Genomic DNA, 18,130 nt, shown 5'->3' with positions numbered 1-18,130 from the left:
CCTTTTGGAATTTCATAACAATCTTGTCTTGAAAACTGAAAGCTTTTAATATAAAAAACATGGAGCTTTTTATTTTACTTTTGACTTTCTTGGTTTTCTCCTAGGAAGAACAATTACATAAGAATCATTTGAATGAAGAAAGGTATGTCAATACTCTGCTTTAATGATATGTATAAATACAGTAATAGTGAAATATACATGCTTTTCTTTCCTGATTTTTAATTTTTTTTAAAAGAATTCAGATGCATCTATTTGTCTACTATTAAAAATACACAAGACCAGACAAACTGCAGGTATAAAAGCAGAGTAAATGAGCAAAAGTCCAGTCCTCTGAGGATTGTTTGTCTCTACTATTTGAGAAAATTAATCACATTACTTAAGTATTGTTTGGGGTTTTTTTAACTGAAACTGTTTCATACAGATCTGAATCACCACCTGTTCCAGCAGTTAAGAACAGATTACACCAAGTACAACAAAAACAGATACATGCTCCTAATTTCCTGGTGCATAACAACAATAGTAGAAGAGAGAAGAGTACCAAGACAGATACACAGCAGAGGAGCTCCCCTCCTCCCGTTACAGAAGCTGGAAGACCTCCCTCTTCACAGTTTATTCCGTATGTTCGAACAAATGAAGTATATTATCTTGATCCAGATGCACCAGTGACTAGACCTTCAACACATGACCCACAGTATCGACAGTTTAATGGTACTGAAATGTATTGTGAACTGATTCATGTAGAAGAGAAGAAATGTTACAGTGATTTAGTTCGAAGTGCTGCAATTTATTCAACTTGGTATTTGTTTTTACTGAATTTTGCAGTAACCCATGTGTGTCACAGCACTGTACAGAAAGCCTATGCAACCAAATGATACTCTGTATTAAAAAGAAAAAAACAACAGAAAAAGTTAAAAAAAAATCAAAAAAGCAACAAAATTTCTTACTCTTTTATCTGTCTTTTTTTGTCCGTTTACCTTTAATGAAGTATGATTGCACTTCTCCAGTATTATTGTATATAGATTTGGCTTTAGGAATCTAAGTGTTGTTTGACTTAAAAATAGTGATCGTAATCTAATAGCAACCAAAACCTGATTTTTCACAAGCTGTGAAAATCTACTGCTTCAAAATTAAAACAAAATTGATAGAGTATTGTTAACTGATTTGATATACATTTACTTTTAGATTCTTACCAAACACCACGACAGATTTTTAGCTCTGATCATGTTAGAGATCCTCTTCTAAATCCTGATGTAGTAAAAATCAGAGAGAGACAACAAGCAATTCTCAAAGGATTGTCAGAATTACGGCAGGTAAGCAAAACATTATTGGATAAACATATATGTATATATGTAGTAAAGTCAAAATTAACATTGCCAACTATTACATAGTCATAAGCATTAGTCTTTAATTCATTTTTCCATCATATATGATAAGTTTTGGGCCCTGTCCTCTACTTTTGTTCTCTCTCACTAATTTTGCTTCTCATGCATTACTTCCACCTTTGGACTGTCCTTAGGGGGAGACTATGGACTCCTTAGTCCTTAGATTAGCTATGAAACACTGGAGTACCTGAGAAAACTTGAAACCAAGAGGGATGACTTCATTTAGTCTCCAGGTTTTGATAGGGTTGGTTGTAGTAACAACGTTTCCATTTCAAGGGGAGAAAGAATAGTATTTTAACAAAACACAAAACCCTTGTTAATGAAATTTCACTTCTGCATTTCATGGGTAAGCCAGTCATGACAGAGCAGCGTGGTTGGTGCAGAAGAGTTAGTGGGGTGGGAGTCATGTGTCAGTCCTGGAAAAATACTTGCAAATTTGAAGTGTGAACGCTTAGAAAATCCTTCCAAGATAGCTATTCTTTTGGTAACATGTAGAAGTGAAATTCAGGATTTGTCAATCAGCCAGACTGAGTGAGTGAATATAAAATGAAATTTAGTTTAATACTACACACACAAGAGCTCCTAAGACAAAAGCCTGTGTATGTTTGTATACATTGTTCTATTTGTAGTAAGTTACTGGTAATGATTAGATCTACAGGATTGCCAGGATTTTGAATATGGTGAGACTGTCTTTAAGGATCCATGTTGCAGTAAATTAAAAAAGCACAAAAGATTATAGCTGGTAACTGTGAAGTTAAATATTTTCCTGACTGGAGTAAGAATACCAGGAAAAATAGTCAGGCATCTAGTTATTAAGACATGAGTGAATTTGATACTCCATCTGTTGGCAACAAGGTGCAGCCCATAGCAGATGGAAACTGCAGGTCTGGACGATCACACGAACAGTTTCCTTTTATGCTTCTAAATGGCCTGACAGGAGACTGCAAGACAAAAAAAACGCATTTACTTTTAGGTTTGCATTTCGTTCTTGAAGAACACTGAAGATAAACATGTGTCAGTATCTTCCCTTGTTTTTGAATGGCTCCATACTAAAAGGACTTTATTGCTAGCAGCACTATTTATTTTTCTTTGCCTTAAGGGAGAAAAATTGCATAAATGATCGAAACAAAGGGAAGAAAATCTGACAGACTTAAGTACAACAAAGCTACCGGTAGTTAACACTGTTAATTACCTGCTGTGCTTCAGAAAGACAGAAGTTCTGCCATGCATACATCGTGCTTCAGTAGTAGGCAGATTCCTTGTGCAAATGAAGGGTCATGGCTCTGCCAAAGTTATTAAGAAAAGTTGTGACCCAAGAATGCTGAAAGGTTGCCAGTTTCTAATGGCTTCCAAATAGGTTTGACTGGATCTGGTCTTCCCCGATGCTCATTAACATTTTTGTTAAATATCTACAACTGTTAAGTATTTTGTATTCAGGCTTCATTTGCCAGTGGTATTTTGGTTAAGAATGAAGCCAGCTTCAAAGCACAATTTGATCCTTGTGCTTGCCGAGGCGAACAAAAGCCATGGATATTTAAAGAGGTTTAAGGTGATAGTAGCCATGTTGGCAAACTTAAAGAGACGGGCGCTTAGGGACATTTTTGATGCATAGTATTTATTCAGGTCTTAACAGTGGCTAAAAACTAATGTTAAGGTTAGTCTTTCAATGGACCTTGGTTCTGGAAGAAGTAACTTAAAACATGTAGAGTTCTTTTTTAAATATCCTACCAGCTGCAGAATGCATTTAGGACATTAACTGTTGAACTTGGGTATATCTTGTATACCTAAGTACTGTATACTCCTACAGATGACACCTCTTTTGCATCAGCTACTTCACTGAGAAAGGAAGAGTAATGCAATATTTTGTATGAAATAATACAATTTAAACAAAGAGCAGAGTTTACTTTTCTATTTCAGAAGATAAGCTAGACTTGTTTTTTTAAATTATATATACCTGCATATATATATAGGATTGATAGTTTCAGAATATATATATATATATATATTTTCACAACATACTTGGCCGTTCTTCATCCTCCTTTTGTCTGGGGGAATTCACAGCATATTTGGCCAGTTTTAGCCTTTGAAATACACACCCAACTAGAGCGATAGATAAATACAATCGGGCTGTTTCAGTAACAGTCTAGCTGAACTGGCTGACCCATGGAAGACACCAGTGAAAACGGAGGGCAGCTGAGGGTGATTCTGTCATTGCATTTGTTACAAGACAGCAAGTCTCTTCCTGTATTCCAGGTGACAGCAGTAATAGGACTGTCAACAGACTCTGGTTTTCCTCACTGAAATTGAGAGAGTCAGTGGAATAAGCCCAAGTTTATTCATCCAGCAAAGTGAATGAAGTATTTGTGAAAAAGAAGGGCCAATTTTAAGAAACGGGACAAAAACCCCAGCTACAGTCAGTACGTACCAGAGCATCTTATTTTTACTAAGGCAATAAAACCATTTGCCAACGGGTTGTAGCCTACAATGGCTAAGCGGTCTTGCCAGCCACCAGCAGGCTGTCCAAGGACATACAAAGACCGACCTCACTACTTGTCCCTATGTAGATATTGCACATTACTTTTCTCTAGGCCCTTTTTATGACCTTTGTGTGATAGACTTTGTTCCAGTTTTCAACGTTACTTACTTGTTTCTCACCTCAGCTCTGGGTTGATTTAAACCAACTTATTGCATGACTTTAACATGCTACTAAATGCAAAAAAACACTCTATAAAAAGTAATTATTGACAAAGGGACTGAACGAGTCCGCTGACCCATTAGTAGAAATAGCAGACACTGTTGATTAGTTAAAAAGCAATTCACGAAGTGATTGAAAGCAGGCAGCTGCTGCTTTTGGAAGGATGCAAAGTGAAATCTAACAGGCTGCATTCTTTGCTAACTGAAGCCAGTTCTGCATGACCTCTCTCCCCTTCTGTGCCACCAGGAATACCATATCTAAATTGTTGTAGTATCTGCTGGCTTGCGTTAGGTCTCTACTGAGCTGTGCCGGCAGCCTATAACCCTTATCTTTGAGAAAAATACCATTGTAACTTTTCTCCTTTTTTTGTAAACAAACTTTTTTGGTACCAAATTACTTCTGACATGTCTAAATAGATACGAGCCCAAGGGGCCAGATGTATCGATACATATGATCCTATTAATTACAGTAAAAAGACTTATTTCAAATTTGACTGTACCTGACATAGCTATGGTGTGTATTGCCACATAGCCAAGGATAACACTTCCAGGAGTTTTTTATTACAAGTTTTCTCCATTGTCTAGTACTTACAAGAGCCATTAACAAAGCAGGAACCTTTTACCTTTTGAGAGTAAATATGCATATCCTAAAGCATCTGACACAGTTCTAGTTCAAATGGTAATGCTGCCCTTCATCTTAAGAGTATAATTTATGCTAAGATTAAAAGCTGGTACCTGTAAAGGTTTTGGGTTCAGCTTCATACAAGAATACGCTAGAATACCACAAATGTAGTGACAATGCACAGAGGATTGAGCAACTTAAATTTAATACAGTGGAAAAGTCCTTTTTCCTCTGTAGAGTCATCCCTGGAAACTGGACTGGCTTCTGCTTCAGTCACACGTCAAGTCTTTTGCAGAAGACAGGAAAACTTGAGTTCCCTCTCTACTGAATGTATTCTGTTGTATTGCTTTTTTTAAAGTCATATATTTAAAAACATTGAGCCTTAACAAGTAAATTGTTTTAAAATATGAAACAGTGACGCTTTATTAGTTCAGGCCACATGAGGAAGACAGAACGTTCACATTTCTATTCCATTTATTTCAGGGCCTCCTGCAGAAGCAGAAGGAGTTGGAGACCGCTCTGATTCCCGCTATAGCTCAAGAAGAGAACTTTATTTCACCATTTTGAGAGGTACATATGAATGTTCTGAATTCTTAAAATGTAAAGGCACAGCACTTTGCTACTCTAATTAATTATGAACCATCTCTCTTTTTTTTAATGAAAGACTTAAATTATGTGAATTTTGCTAGATTACAGGGTCATGTTGCTTTTCATATTGAAGATACATTAAACTAATGACGGTGTGTCTGTTCAGAATGGTCTTCATGCTACCTGAAGACCCATGTCCGTTTAATATAAACGACCAAAACACTGTATAAAAATGTTACATGGGTTTTTGTAGAACTCAGTGTATGTATTTTGATAAATAAAAAGATTAAGATGTATTTTGAATGGCTTGGGTAGACTGTGTTGGTATTTTTAACTATATGAAACTGCTTGTACGTAACTCTTCAGGCAGCTTTTAGGCTTAGACAATGTGTATTAACTCAAGTAATCCCAGATTTTAAGACCACAGAAGTGCTGACTCTCAACTTTTGCCCCTCTCAATTAAAACAGGATAGCAGCACTTAACTTTGTAGTGGGCTGGGCCCAAGGCAGTAGAACTCGGTTGAAGGAAGTCTTCTTATACGAGGTCTGAACAGATCAGTATCCAGTGCTTCCAGTCAGAATGAAATCTTTACTTCAGACTGATTTGCTTTTAGTCTTCAAAAGACAGGATAATCTGGGGTAAAACTGTTTCTCTCCTAGCTCTCTGCAGAAGATGCATAAAACCTGAATTCATGTCAGTTGCTCTGTGATACCATGCGATAACCACCATAGAACCTCCACCCCGAGATTCCTCCCTCCCTCTGACTGTGCTTAGACATAACCTGAAGGTAGCTTACAGCAGTAGCAAAGGGAATAAAGGTGCACTCTTTCCTCTCATTTGTATGCCAAGTCATGCAGTAAGTGAGAATCTGCACTTGATGTTGGAGGTGGTAGAACAGTTCTTCACCAAATCCATTAAGGTTTATTGATACAAGGGAGTTCTTTTTGGAAAAAAGATGATACCATGTTTGGTGGGAGGGGGGAGGGTAACAACTGCTACACTAGTCTAGCACTGGTTTGTTCTTAATTTAAACAAACAGCTGTTAATAGAAGGAAAGACATTCAGCTTTAGGGAGAAGTCTATGGGGTTTGTTTTTGTAAAAGCTAGCTGTCCTTTTTAACCAGTATTATTTGTCCCAACTAATACTGTGACTTTAGAGGCATATAGTTTCAAACACTGTCATCTGGTCCTAAACCACACATCCTACATAAAAGCACTAAAATCAAATTAGAAACAGGAAAAAAACCCAGACATATGACTTTGGACAACCTGAAGACAAGAGCAGTAAACCTGTGAGTCAAGAGTATTAGTCTACACAAAACCAGCACTGTAGTAACAAGGGTAGTCTTGAGACTCCACAGCTGTTTACTGTCAGCTGCTGTTCTCCAGAAGCCCGAGTCAGAAGACGATATACAAAATGAGCCAACTAAGAGAGAATCACTTGGGAAAAGCAAGTTTATAGTGCAGCAGATGTGAAATTAAAAAGGGGACGATTAAGAAACAGACAAAACGCTGTACTTACCACAATGCTAGTATTAAAAAAAAAAAAAAGGAAGCACCAGCAATCATTATGCTGAAGTGGGAGAGGATTGAGGTTTTTCTAATGCAAATTGAACTACCGCAGTGATTAAAACCAGGTCTGGCCTTCTCTGAATACAGTACCTACAGTGGCAAGATAAAAGCTGTAAGATCACACTGATGGTGCTGTAATAAGCATGGAGTATCAAAATTAGATGCAAAGATAATTGCTATTCATGAACTAAAGTTTGGGTATGTTTCTCACGTACTTTGAAAACAATATAAAAACCACAGACAATGCAATGTGTTAGCAAGTCCCTTGTGCATTAAAAGTTTATTTTATTTTTGTAATGGAACTGCACCATTGGTTACTCTAATTGAGGTATTTAGCCAAAATCCAGTATATAGTCATTAAAATAACTACACTGCCTTAGGACTATGTAAAAGTTTGGGTATGTTTCTCACGTACTTTGAAAACAATATAAAAACCACAGACAATGCAATGTGTTAGCAAGTCCCTTGTGCATTAAAAGTTTATTTTATTTTTGTAATGGAACTGCACCATTGGTTACTCTAATTGAGGTATTTAGCCAAAATCCAGTATATAGTCATTAAAATAACTACACTGCCTTAGGACTATGTAAAAACATTTGTACAAAATTTGTTTCAAATGTCAAATAAATACATAAGTTTTGATATTTACGTAAAGAAAAGTGATTCGGATACTCTTACAGTTAAAAAAAAACTCGCCATTTCACAGACGTTAGGCAAACATTCAGTTTTACATTAAAACAGACCTCAAACTGAAGCCCAGGTACAGGTCAAATACAAATGTAGAAACTCAAAAGTGCCAACAAACAAGATAATTCAAGTACAGTAAATGTTAAAAAATATATATATTTATTTCAATTTTCAGATGCTTCCAACAGGTACAGGCCATCAGGATTTAAATAAGACAAGAAAACATTTGAGATAAAGGACAAGAAACATTTTGTTCCAGAATAAAATAGAAATCGCTAATCCACCATTTTAGAAACAGAAAAGTCCACAGCAACTTATAAAAAGAGACTTACGAGTTTATTTCTGTTTCGAATATGGTCTGGCAGAATCACAATTTACATCCCAACCACCAGGCGATGACAACTTTTCTGTATCCATGCTCTGACTGTAAGCAGATAGAAAGTAATTGCCCCCTTCTTGGTTTTGACTTGCAGAAGAAATCGGGTATGTTGTTCCCAGAAAAGTCTGATGAGTGAGTACATTAAAGTGACTGAACTGATGGGACATGTTTAATTGTCTGCTATAAACTTGGAAGTTATTGAAAGGAGCTTGTTCAACTGAATTGTGTTTTTCTCCCTCAGCAGAGCACGTTGTAGAAACTGGAGTAATTGGTTGTATCTCTTCCAAGTCAATTTTAGAAGTCTTTTCCATCAAGCCAGTTTGTGCTTCAGGAGATAGCTCTGTAACTGATAAGCAGCTTGCTTTTGCATCTACTCCATGTGAGCCCTTGGCCTCTGTCTGCAAAGCTTCCAAATGAGTATCAGAGGCATCATGGCAGATTTCTATTTGTGATGTTTCATCCCCTGAATCCAGAGACATGTCCTCCTCATCCTTTTCATCGTTTTCTACAAGAACTACATTAAAAAAAAGAGAAAGTCCTATTCTATTGAAATACACACTTTCGTTAGAAAAGCTATACACTACTCACAGAGTGTTACGCTTCAGGTCTGTAAGTCCAATATCACTTAAGTCTTGGTCTTCCGCCACTCTTGTTCACTTACTCAACATACACACTTAACCCTCTGTGTGAGTGTCCAGTTACTCCAATGCTAAAAGCTTCTGCGCACTGTGTTCATGTTTAGTGTTGGGAAATCCCAACTCCCAGCTCCAAAGGGGTTAATGTCAAAACAGCATCTAAAGTTATACAGTAGGTGAGTATTTGATCAGACAATCAAAGGAGTACAATTACTGACATCTCAGTCCTTTTGTTACAGTTTCTAAAAGCCATCATTAAGTTTATCCTTTTCCTGAAAGCAGGCGGTTACACCACTTTGGCACATGTCTAACTTTCTTGAACACCACATTAGCCTGTAATTCTGTATTTAAGATTGCCTTTGGTGCTCCATCCCAGCTACTTCCCCCCCCATCATTTAAAAGAGAAAAAGTAGCCTGAGAGATGGGTTTTCCTTGCCAACTGTAGTGTTCATTTACAAGAGTAAAGGCACGCTATTTCAAGGACCTCCACCCCCCGCATCTAATTAGCTAAAGAAAGCGTTAAGTGTGTTTATTATTACCTGATTGTCTTTTGTGAGCATCAGAGGGAGGAAGGCTGTTTTCTTCAGTAACCGAGTTGTGATACCCAACCAGACTTTTAAAATTTTGCATAAAGTCATCAACGGTAGCAACCACTATTCCATTATCAACATAATTGGAAAGTGTTTTGAGATTCTTTTCTAAATACATAAGGGGAGATTTTGTGTTAGTATTTAGCACCTGTTACCAAAAGAGGGAGAGAAGTATTCATAAATTCTCATTTTACCTGTTAAGAAGACAACATGTCTCTGCTGTATGTTTTGAGCCTGAAGCCTGATAAGACACTCTAATTCTGGAGCATTTCGAGTTTGAGAATCACAATTGTGGTAAGACAGAATCTCAACCAAATGCTTCTTTTGATAGGTATTCAGAAGGGTCAGCAGACTCAGGGCATTAGCATTCATTCTGTAATGGGGGGAAAAAAGCGCGCTATTAGAAAGATATTTGATTTAAGGTCAGTCTCAATATTAAGTCAGAAGACAAACGTGTCAGTTCTACTTAATTGGGTTTTGGAGAGCATAATTAAAGCCAAAGCGTTTTAACAACCGGTATTTGAAGAACGCTACTCACCTCCCCAGCTCTTTAAGTTTTTTTTGTATTTTGCAGTGGACTTTCCACTGCCATTTCCCATCTGGGGTGTTGAGATCCTCCAGAAACTTTAAGAACTGTTTTAGTTTATCTGTTTTGGAGATATTGAATAGAAGTTACGTTTTGTGGTAAGCAAACTGAAAATACTGCTTCAGTATATACATAAAGCTTCTCTCCCTATTCATCGAAGTACAGTTACACAGCTATGAATGTTAGCCTAGTACTTTAGGTTTTCTTCCTAGCAGATTAGCCAACAACAGTATTCCAAAACTGAGCTGCTTTTTTGTAGGCCAGATGCCTGACAGGGGTATCTGCATACGTACAAGCTGAATTCAGTCATACACGGACTGCCTTGCTAAAATACCTATTTAAAAAACTGGTAACTTCGTTAACTATTCAATTTCAAATAAAGAAAAAGTGAAAAAAATGATGGTTTTCAGTATTTTTTTAATAGCATATTTGTGGATTGAGCAGTAAGGAATAAAAGGTTCCATATACATAACTACACAATCTAACACAAACTTAGAAAGACAAGATTTCCAAGTTCACATGTTCCCCAGAAACATGTTCTCCCAGAAGGCCATTGAGGTAAGAAAAGAGACTGAATTAGCTGAAGTTCTCAGAAAAAAACTCACAAAAAATAGATAGCAGACTTGAAAATTACAAGACTTGATTCTTCACTGCGATGAGCGTGGCATCTCTCTCATATGCTAAAGCGTTAGGCTTTTTTTTGTCTGTGTTTTAAAGCTTCAGAAAGCATCACGCTTACCTGTAGTGACGGACTCTGGATTAAGGACAGATTCATCTGACACAACAAAACCACCAGACACAAACAATTCATTGTAAGTGTGATTTTTCACGTCATCCAAACTATCGACACCCGCAAAGCTGACACAAGAAAGCCTCTTCAAAGTTACTAAGCCAGGTATCTGTTTAAAAATGTTATAAATCAGAGATGAATACCAAAGGTCATACAAACAAAAGGAACTACAGAACTTTCCTACTTATTAATACCAAATACCAAACTTCAAAACACACTGTCAAAGAATTATTATTGTTTCCCTTGCCCTGGGAGGTGCTCTCTCAAAAACATTACGGGAATGAGACAATGGAAGTTGATCGCTTAGAATAATTTCACTTTCTGTCCAGCACAGGTTCGTAAGGCACAGCTGTCAGGAATACCCAAGGTAATCCGAGAGCTGCCTTCACTTGCCATTACAGCATCACAGAACTAGAAGCAGAACTACCTAGGCCTCTGTACAACTTTACAGCTACTAAGAATAAATATGCATTAGCACATATGTGGAGGTGGAAGAAGTTACAGGTGTATGATGGAACAAGACTAGATATTCACCACAACCATTTTTGTTTCTTCAAATGGCAACTAAATACAGGACACTGTTTAAATGCTGTGTTGTTAGGAGAAAGTAGCCCTGCTCAAAATGAGCTCGTCTAACTACATTTTAACAATAGCTTTCTATAGTACACATTTACTTATGTGAAATACCTTATGGATGAGGTTGGCGATGTCTTCATTTTGGATAATTATCAACAGTTTATCTAAAGCAGCTCTTCTTTTAAGGAACTGTTCTGGATGGCACTCTGTATTACCTAACTTTGTAAGGTATTCCTAACACCACAGAAAGAGAAGATGGTCAAGAAAAAGTGCACAGGTAGTTCAGCCAAAACAATCCCCACACGATGACCACGTCAAAGAAGTTTTCCACTCAAATGAGTCTCAGAGGGACTGGTTTCCTTGTCTTTCGGATACGTTAATCGGAAGGGTGGAGCAACACAGAAATAGGCTCTTTCGGCAAGTCAGTCATTCTTACAGAATCGCACATAAACGGCCAACTGACAGTCTATCAAAACTGCATGAGTTTTCAAGTAAAGCCAGAAGTTTTTATTATTTCACTTTCCTCTTCTACATTTTCCTACAGAAGAACAGTAACCTCCAAAAGTTACCTGTACTATTGACTGGAGAGGAAGGGGGGAAAAAAAAAAAACCAACCAACCAACCCCAAACCACACACACTGACTTTTCATATATTCTTTCTAAAATGGTAAGCCATCATGTTTTTGCCCTTGTTCTCTTTTTTTCCCCGTAAGGCTACCGCCCTGGCAGTATCTTCAGAAAGAACCAAATTACAGCTTGTTCTGCTTTCCAACTATAAGAAAAAGACTTACATAAAAGCTAAATATAAGCAAGACTACCTCAGAACCTCAAACAAGAAATGGGACAGGACAGCCTACTTTCACAATTCAACCTTTTTGGAAACAAATTTCAGACTACCTTATGTTTGCAAGTCCAGTTTTATACATTCTGATTTGAAAGGCACTCTATTCTATTGTAACACCAAAGAGAGGTTGAACTAGAATATACTTACCTTGATTTCTTTGCAGAGAATGCTTTCCTCCTCTTCATGAATATAAAATTTCACAGTGTTTTTCTGCACATCTTTAATAATTTTGACCAAACTGTTAAACACTTCAGGTTTTAACTGGCTTATAAAATCAGAAAGGGCTGGTTGGGTTGAAATGCTTAAGTTCTCTGGGGATTTCTGTGTCTTTTCTGGTGGTTCCATCAGATCACCACTGGAAGAGGTCTGATCAGATGTCAACATATCCTCCGTTTTAGCATTCACATGATCTATTTCCTCCTTCACTAAGGGTAAGCTTGACGAACGCTGCTCATTAGAATCCAGATCTTCCACCACATTATTACACAATGGCTCTGATAACAATGCCGTGTCAGAGTCCCTGCAGACAGGTAACGTGTCGGGTGGAGGATTCAGTGCAGCGCTACTAACCGCTTCTGCTGATTCAGGACTAGAATAAATTGGTGGGGTACGTCTAATGCACGAAGAGGACAAAATAACACTATTCAACTTTTCACTCAGTGTCTCTATATATTCTTGGACAGAAATCTCTGATGCCTGTAAACATATGTATTCAGAAAGTCTCATTATCCTCTCCCGGGCAGAGAAGACTGGTGTGGACATACCACTAACATAAGTAATATTCTTTTGCTGCAAAATTTCCTGAATCTTTCTTGCAAAGAGATTATATTCTTCTAATAGTGTAGTCTCTATTATTGCACTAATGGAATGCTTAGTTGTAAAAGGGTGATCTGCTAGCCCACACTGATCTTCAAGTTTCTCCACTTGTCTTGTATAAAGTCCATCTTCTGCTGTCCCCTTTTGTGTGTCTGAAAATGGAGAGTATGGAAACTGATAATCAGAACTTCTCTGTCTACTTATTACCCGGGGGTCATTAGGAAAGGCATCCTTTGGCGGTAAATACACCAGTGGTTCTTCTGGTGATTTCAGACCTATATAGGAAGAGTTAATCATCATCATCTCATGTCTGAAAGTCATACACAACTGATATACTAAAACCTCCAAAACACAATTTTAAAACAGCATTACTGTTGTGCCTCCCCCCTCCAATCAAATTAAATCCAAAGACTCAAGTGCTACTGTCTGCTGAGGTACAGAAGCACAGAAAATTTAACAGCTCCTAAGACGGTAGAAAAATAATGTCAAAGTGTGCTCAAAAAGCAGAACACAAGTAATTTTCCCAGAGATAACATCTGATTAAGCATAACAGGAACTGCCTTAATTACAAAAAAAAAAAAAAAAAAAATCAAATTAGAAATCAAGCAGGGTGACAAATTATTCAAATATTTTCATTTGCTACTAGGTTATAATCCTCAGACTTTCAGAAGGCTTATTCTAGCCACACACTACCTTATGGAGTTACGACTGCAAACTGCAAGCTGCATGTCTGATGTTGCAATTGAGAAGACAAGATTTTTTGCTTAAGAAGGTAGGACATGAGTCTTACAGTAATTATTGAAACCCAGAATCAGTTACGCTGCAAGGAGTGCTGAAAGCCTCTCATAATCCAAACTTCAGATCATCTCTGCAGCACTCCGTTTCTTCACCATCCACATTAAAAAATATGGTTTTCTTTGGTTTTAAACCAAATTTAACACTTTGTTGCAATTAATGATATATACACACACACACACAGAGGTATTTCAGACACATACAGGTATTTCAGTATATATCTGTTCCATAAATACTTCAGAGGAGGTTTTCTCTGTTGGTTTTGTTTGAGGGTTTTTTGGGGTTTTTTTGTTGTATTATTGTTAAAGCTAATACAGTTGTAAGCAGAAAACCAGATTTCTGGAACAGAAACAATAACCAAAATAGCATAGACAGTTTCTGAAAGTTAGTGTTCTTTTGGAATGCAGTCGGTTTTGTAGCCAGTTAAAAAAAGTTGTATTCAGTCTCTAATTTGATCACGTCCATCCAGATCTAAGAGGAAAACACGTGCCACTAACAGGATCCCTTTTTCAAGGTGACAGTATCACCTCATAGTTACTTTATGCCACTAGAGTTACACAGAGAAACCAGAAATGCGGTTCCATTTTATTTTCCTTATCAATGAAACGCTATGTTCTTTCTCCATCCTTCAAAGCACATCCTTTGAGTCAACCCAAATTTCTAGTTTTCTTTAAAAGCACTAAACAGAGATATAAATCAGGTTATTCCAGTTAGTTCCACTCTATTTTATTCGAACCTTTCTTCTGTTGCCCTGTACCTTCAGTGTTGATCTACGCCTTTTGCATACACAAGTATATTAATTTTAAAAGACTTTCAAGAGTGAGTCATAAAAGACTCATTCAGTACCAAATTATAATGCTATTATTATAATTATACCAAATTGTAATGTTAACAGAGTAAACTTAGTTTAAGCTCGTTCGATACACAAGGTACTTAAGAATACATTCTATATCTCATTCTTCTGGAGCTGCTCAACACTTACAAGCTACACCACTATTGTAATCAAGAAATGATGTACTATAAGCAAGTCTTAGTAAGAAGATTAAAAGCTATACTATGGCTTTACATTTGGGGCTATTTTTATAACTTCTCAGATTGAAATACAGCTAATCAGTTGCATACCAATTTTTACTAATGAAATTTTGTTCTGTGGCTCTGCTGTCTGCATCCCCAATACAGGTAAAATTTCAAATCCTAAGGTTATTGAAAAAATTAATATACAATCCACTCATCCTGATTTGATGGAAAGTCTCTGTAACAATTATATTAGGAAAAAAGTTTTCAAGATATATATGATTAAGAACTGATTAGTTTATTCTTCAAAGGTTATTATTTAAAGTTTTCCAGAAAGAAACAAACTTTGGTTTTTTTTTTGTTTTTTGGTTTTTTTTAAAGCCTTTGTTTTTACTAAAAGTTTTAATTTAAAAACGTTAAGCAGAATTTAAACAGAAAAATATATTGCTGAGTATGAAATCCCAAATATTTTCTAACATGTAAAAAACAGGATTAAAAAAAATAAAAGGATGATTTAAACTAAAGTTACCCTTATTTAAATAAAATTCTCTGAAGGTGGCATCCTTCATAGATCTACACCTTTGGGTCACAAGGCTTCACAAAAAACAAATGCAGGAGCAAGGAGCAAAACCCAAATAAACAAACGGTCCAACAACTATTAAAGTATGATTTATGATTTCAAACATACTCTTTGTTGGTAATACCTTGTAACTGGATGTGTCAAAGAAACCCAAAAGAGAACTGCCTGAAAACAATCTCAGAAAGAACAGCTGTTTAAGAGCTGCCGAAGTAGTTCCTTGCAGATTAAGAGTCAAATTCTTCACTGCTTAAGAGAGGTCCTTCTACAGTGACTCCAGAAAGAGGATTCTTGGGTAAATTTTGAAATCAGAAATTCAACCACCACCTGACAAAGAAAGCCTAGAACATTCTGTTTCTTCATAGCCAAGATGAATGTTATCAAAAGCCATCGCTTTTAAGAAAGTCTACTAATGCATTAATCTTCTCTTACAAGAGAAGGAAGAATAAGCAAGAACAAACACCATTTTTGCGCTTAATGTCTAAAGCCAAAGAAGAGTCTCAAATTCAAACCAAAACTGAGTTAGGATGGGTTTGTTAAAACACACATGTGCCCAAGTTAGCTTTAAAAAATAAGACTCAGGTTTGCTTACCACTGTCAAAAGTTTAGATTATGTAATCATGAAGAAATGAACAATTACATGATACAGAACTAGTCCAGACAAGTTGAGGACCTGTGAACAACTATCTCCTCCACCACTTTCTGATGTTGTCAGGGAAGAAGCAAGACAACCCCCTCCCCTCCTCAAGTCACAAACTATGAAGAGTTAAGTTCTTAAAAGTAAGTTTAGCTGAACACGATCCCCATATCAAAAGTAAAACATATTTTTGTTTAAAAAAAGAGAAAAAAACAAGAGGTTGCCAATTTGCCTTCCTGCAATTGTGCAGAGATGAAATAGAAAGATTGCTGTCCTCTGAATTCCTTTCTATAGCTACCTTGCTACAAAAATGAGACACATGGAGAAGCCATCAGATTTAGAAAGCAATCAGTTTCAGAACAGAACAAAGCTTCCTTTCAATTATATTACTGAATTGATCTTAATTCCCTAGAATAAAAATTCAAATCCCTCTAGAAGATACTATACAGGAAGGTATGCCCAGTAAAAATCGAGTGCCAGTAGCCCAAAACATCAAAGGCTCTTTTGACTCTCCTACAACCTTCTTTATGTACCTTCAATAAAACGAGTCCACTTGCTGAATAACACATTACTGATCTAATTTTCTGATGCAAATTCAATACCAGGTGAGAATACGAGCTGCTCAGTAGTTCAGGCCATAATGACATGCAAACTGTCCACCCACTCTTCTCACCTGTTCGTTTATCTTCATGTTTTTACAGCTGATCCTCTTGAACTCTTCCTGCCCCTCCTGAAGGACAGCAGCAGTTAGCATTTGTAGAGTTTCTTGGTATTGATACAGCACCTTTTACATGATCGTATTGCAGAGCTAGCCAATACTTATTGCAGCAAGAGCCGATTTGAAGAACTGACCTCGTAGAACTCAAGAAATCCAGTGATGCTCAACAATCTCTTTCATCTCTAAAGTACAGCACTTCTCCCTCTCAGAAGACTTCAGAGAAATTTTTTTCTAGTAAGTTTGTAGTCTCACAGATGACTGTGCAACGTGTCAGTCAATTGACAAACCCTTGCATGAACTCCCACGTCCAGTTTTTAGATGCTTGATCATCCACTTAACTAGTGATCTCAGCAACCATATCCTCATCTATATGCACAGCGGCCATTTCCTCCAGGAGTAAAACAAATAATGTCCTATCCAAACAACTTCAGTCTCCATACTCTGTAACTTAGCAAAATATCAGAACGCATTTTTGATGTTTGGCCCTTAAAAAAAGTGCAGAAAACGTTATCCAGAATTACCCTGTCATTTCGTTGAAAGGCCTATGAATACCGTGAAGAGAAACCCGTTTCCCCTGTCCTCCTCCCTTCTCAGCCAAACAAACAAAAAAGAGCTGCTGAACTACAGAACTGGATGGAGGATATCAGAAGTGTCCAAGAGACAGATTCCAGCATTCCTGGAACACAATCAGAAATCAGTAAGTTTTTACTCAGAGAATGCAGTTAGCAAATTCTATCTGGATTTAGTCATAAGATGACTTGATTTGTAGCCTTGAATTCAGAGCTCTTGATGCCAATTCCTACAGCCCAGTTTCCACATTCTTCAAATCCCTGCTTTTATGCTCTCCCAAGACTTGACACTGTTGACTCATCAACAGTGAAGCTGAAGTAGAACAAGAAGCTTCTTCTCTAAGATTATTTAAGATTTAAATGTTTAGATAAGGACGAAGACTTTGAAGCACTTCCAGTAGAAGGGCTTGATGCAATAAGTAGACGACTACTTTCTATAAGAACACATTTTTCATTACTTTTCTGGATTACTAGTTGCAATTATCTGCCCGTCCAATCTTTCAGCAGAACCTAGCAAGTTCAAACACTGAATTTGAATCAGTTATGTACCTCACCAGATAAATACTCAAGCATTCACATTTCTAAATTATGTCAGTATGTACCCAAAGCAACATACTCCACCAGTATCTGTTTTCATCCAGCAGATTTCGGTATTAATCAAATATCAGAAACAACTACATAGGCTATATATATATATGCTTGTGTACCAACATGTGACCCAAGAATGGGATCTATGAAAGATACAAACCTTTTGAACATGTTTTCATTCGCTATTTGTAGCAACGTAGGAGTTAAACCCATCTTACCTGTAATTGGAATAAGTTTCCAGTGCATTCCAACTTCTCCTATATTATTTGAGTTGGAATGTTGCCTGCGATAAACATGTTCTATAGGTGTACTAGGACAGGGACTGTAGTCTTCAAAATTACTTACACTTCCAGTGCTTGCTTCCTAAAAAACAATAAAAATTCTCAGCTCAAAACGTTTTTTTGGTAGCTATTAAGCTTTTACATTCTGAATGTAGATAGTAAGAACGCAGCTGAGTTCACCAGCATACC

General features: G+C 36.9%; 2 protein-coding genes across 5 annotated transcripts in view; one reads left to right on the top strand and one right to left on the bottom strand.

The window, feature by feature from the left end:
* The window catches only part of CCDC66 (coiled-coil domain containing 66), a 25,193-nt gene extending 19,225 nt beyond the window's left edge, over positions 1 to 5,968 (top strand). For 2 of the 4 annotated variants that reach the window (XM_009284482.2, XM_009284481.2), the window contains 4 exons: positions 105 to 142; positions 422 to 708; positions 1,183 to 1,310; positions 5,182 to 5,575. In XM_009284482.2, the coding sequence (XP_009282757.1) occupies positions 105 to 142; positions 422 to 708; positions 1,183 to 1,310; positions 5,182 to 5,265 (537 nt within the window). In that variant the 3' untranslated portion in view covers positions 5,266 to 5,575. Of the gene's footprint in view, positions 1 to 104; positions 143 to 421; positions 709 to 1,182; positions 1,311 to 5,181; positions 5,576 to 5,946 lie in introns of those variants that run through there. The other 2 variants (XM_019473464.1, XM_009284483.2) reach the window with 2 other exon arrangements.
* A 1,355-nt stretch (positions 5,969 to 7,323) lies between these two features.
* The window catches only part of FAM208A (family with sequence similarity 208 member A), a 33,864-nt gene continuing 23,057 nt past the window's right edge, over positions 7,324 to 18,130 (bottom strand). Inside the window, exons 16-23 of the mRNA XM_009284480.2 lie at positions 17,879 to 18,023; positions 12,094 to 13,037; positions 11,214 to 11,336; positions 10,476 to 10,635; positions 9,689 to 9,797; positions 9,345 to 9,523; positions 9,100 to 9,258; positions 7,324 to 8,439 (exon numbers count right to left, since the gene is read on the bottom strand). Of these exons, the coding sequence (XP_009282755.1) occupies positions 7,883 to 8,439; positions 9,100 to 9,258; positions 9,345 to 9,523; positions 9,689 to 9,797; positions 10,476 to 10,635; positions 11,214 to 11,336; positions 12,094 to 13,037; positions 17,879 to 18,023 (2,376 nt within the window). The 3' untranslated portion in view covers positions 7,324 to 7,882. The remainder of the gene's footprint in view (positions 8,440 to 9,099; positions 9,259 to 9,344; positions 9,524 to 9,688; positions 9,798 to 10,475; positions 10,636 to 11,213; positions 11,337 to 12,093; positions 13,038 to 17,878; positions 18,024 to 18,130) is intronic.

Source organism: Aptenodytes forsteri, unplaced genomic scaffold, assembly GCF_000699145.1.
Source record: "Aptenodytes forsteri isolate BGI_AS27 unplaced genomic scaffold, ASM69914v1 Scaffold53, whole genome shotgun sequence".
NCBI classification, from domain to species: Eukaryota; Metazoa; Chordata; class Aves; order Sphenisciformes; family Spheniscidae; genus Aptenodytes; species Aptenodytes forsteri.
Note: the sequence above shows the minus strand (reverse complement) of the source record. Positions and strands in the feature narration are given on the sequence as shown.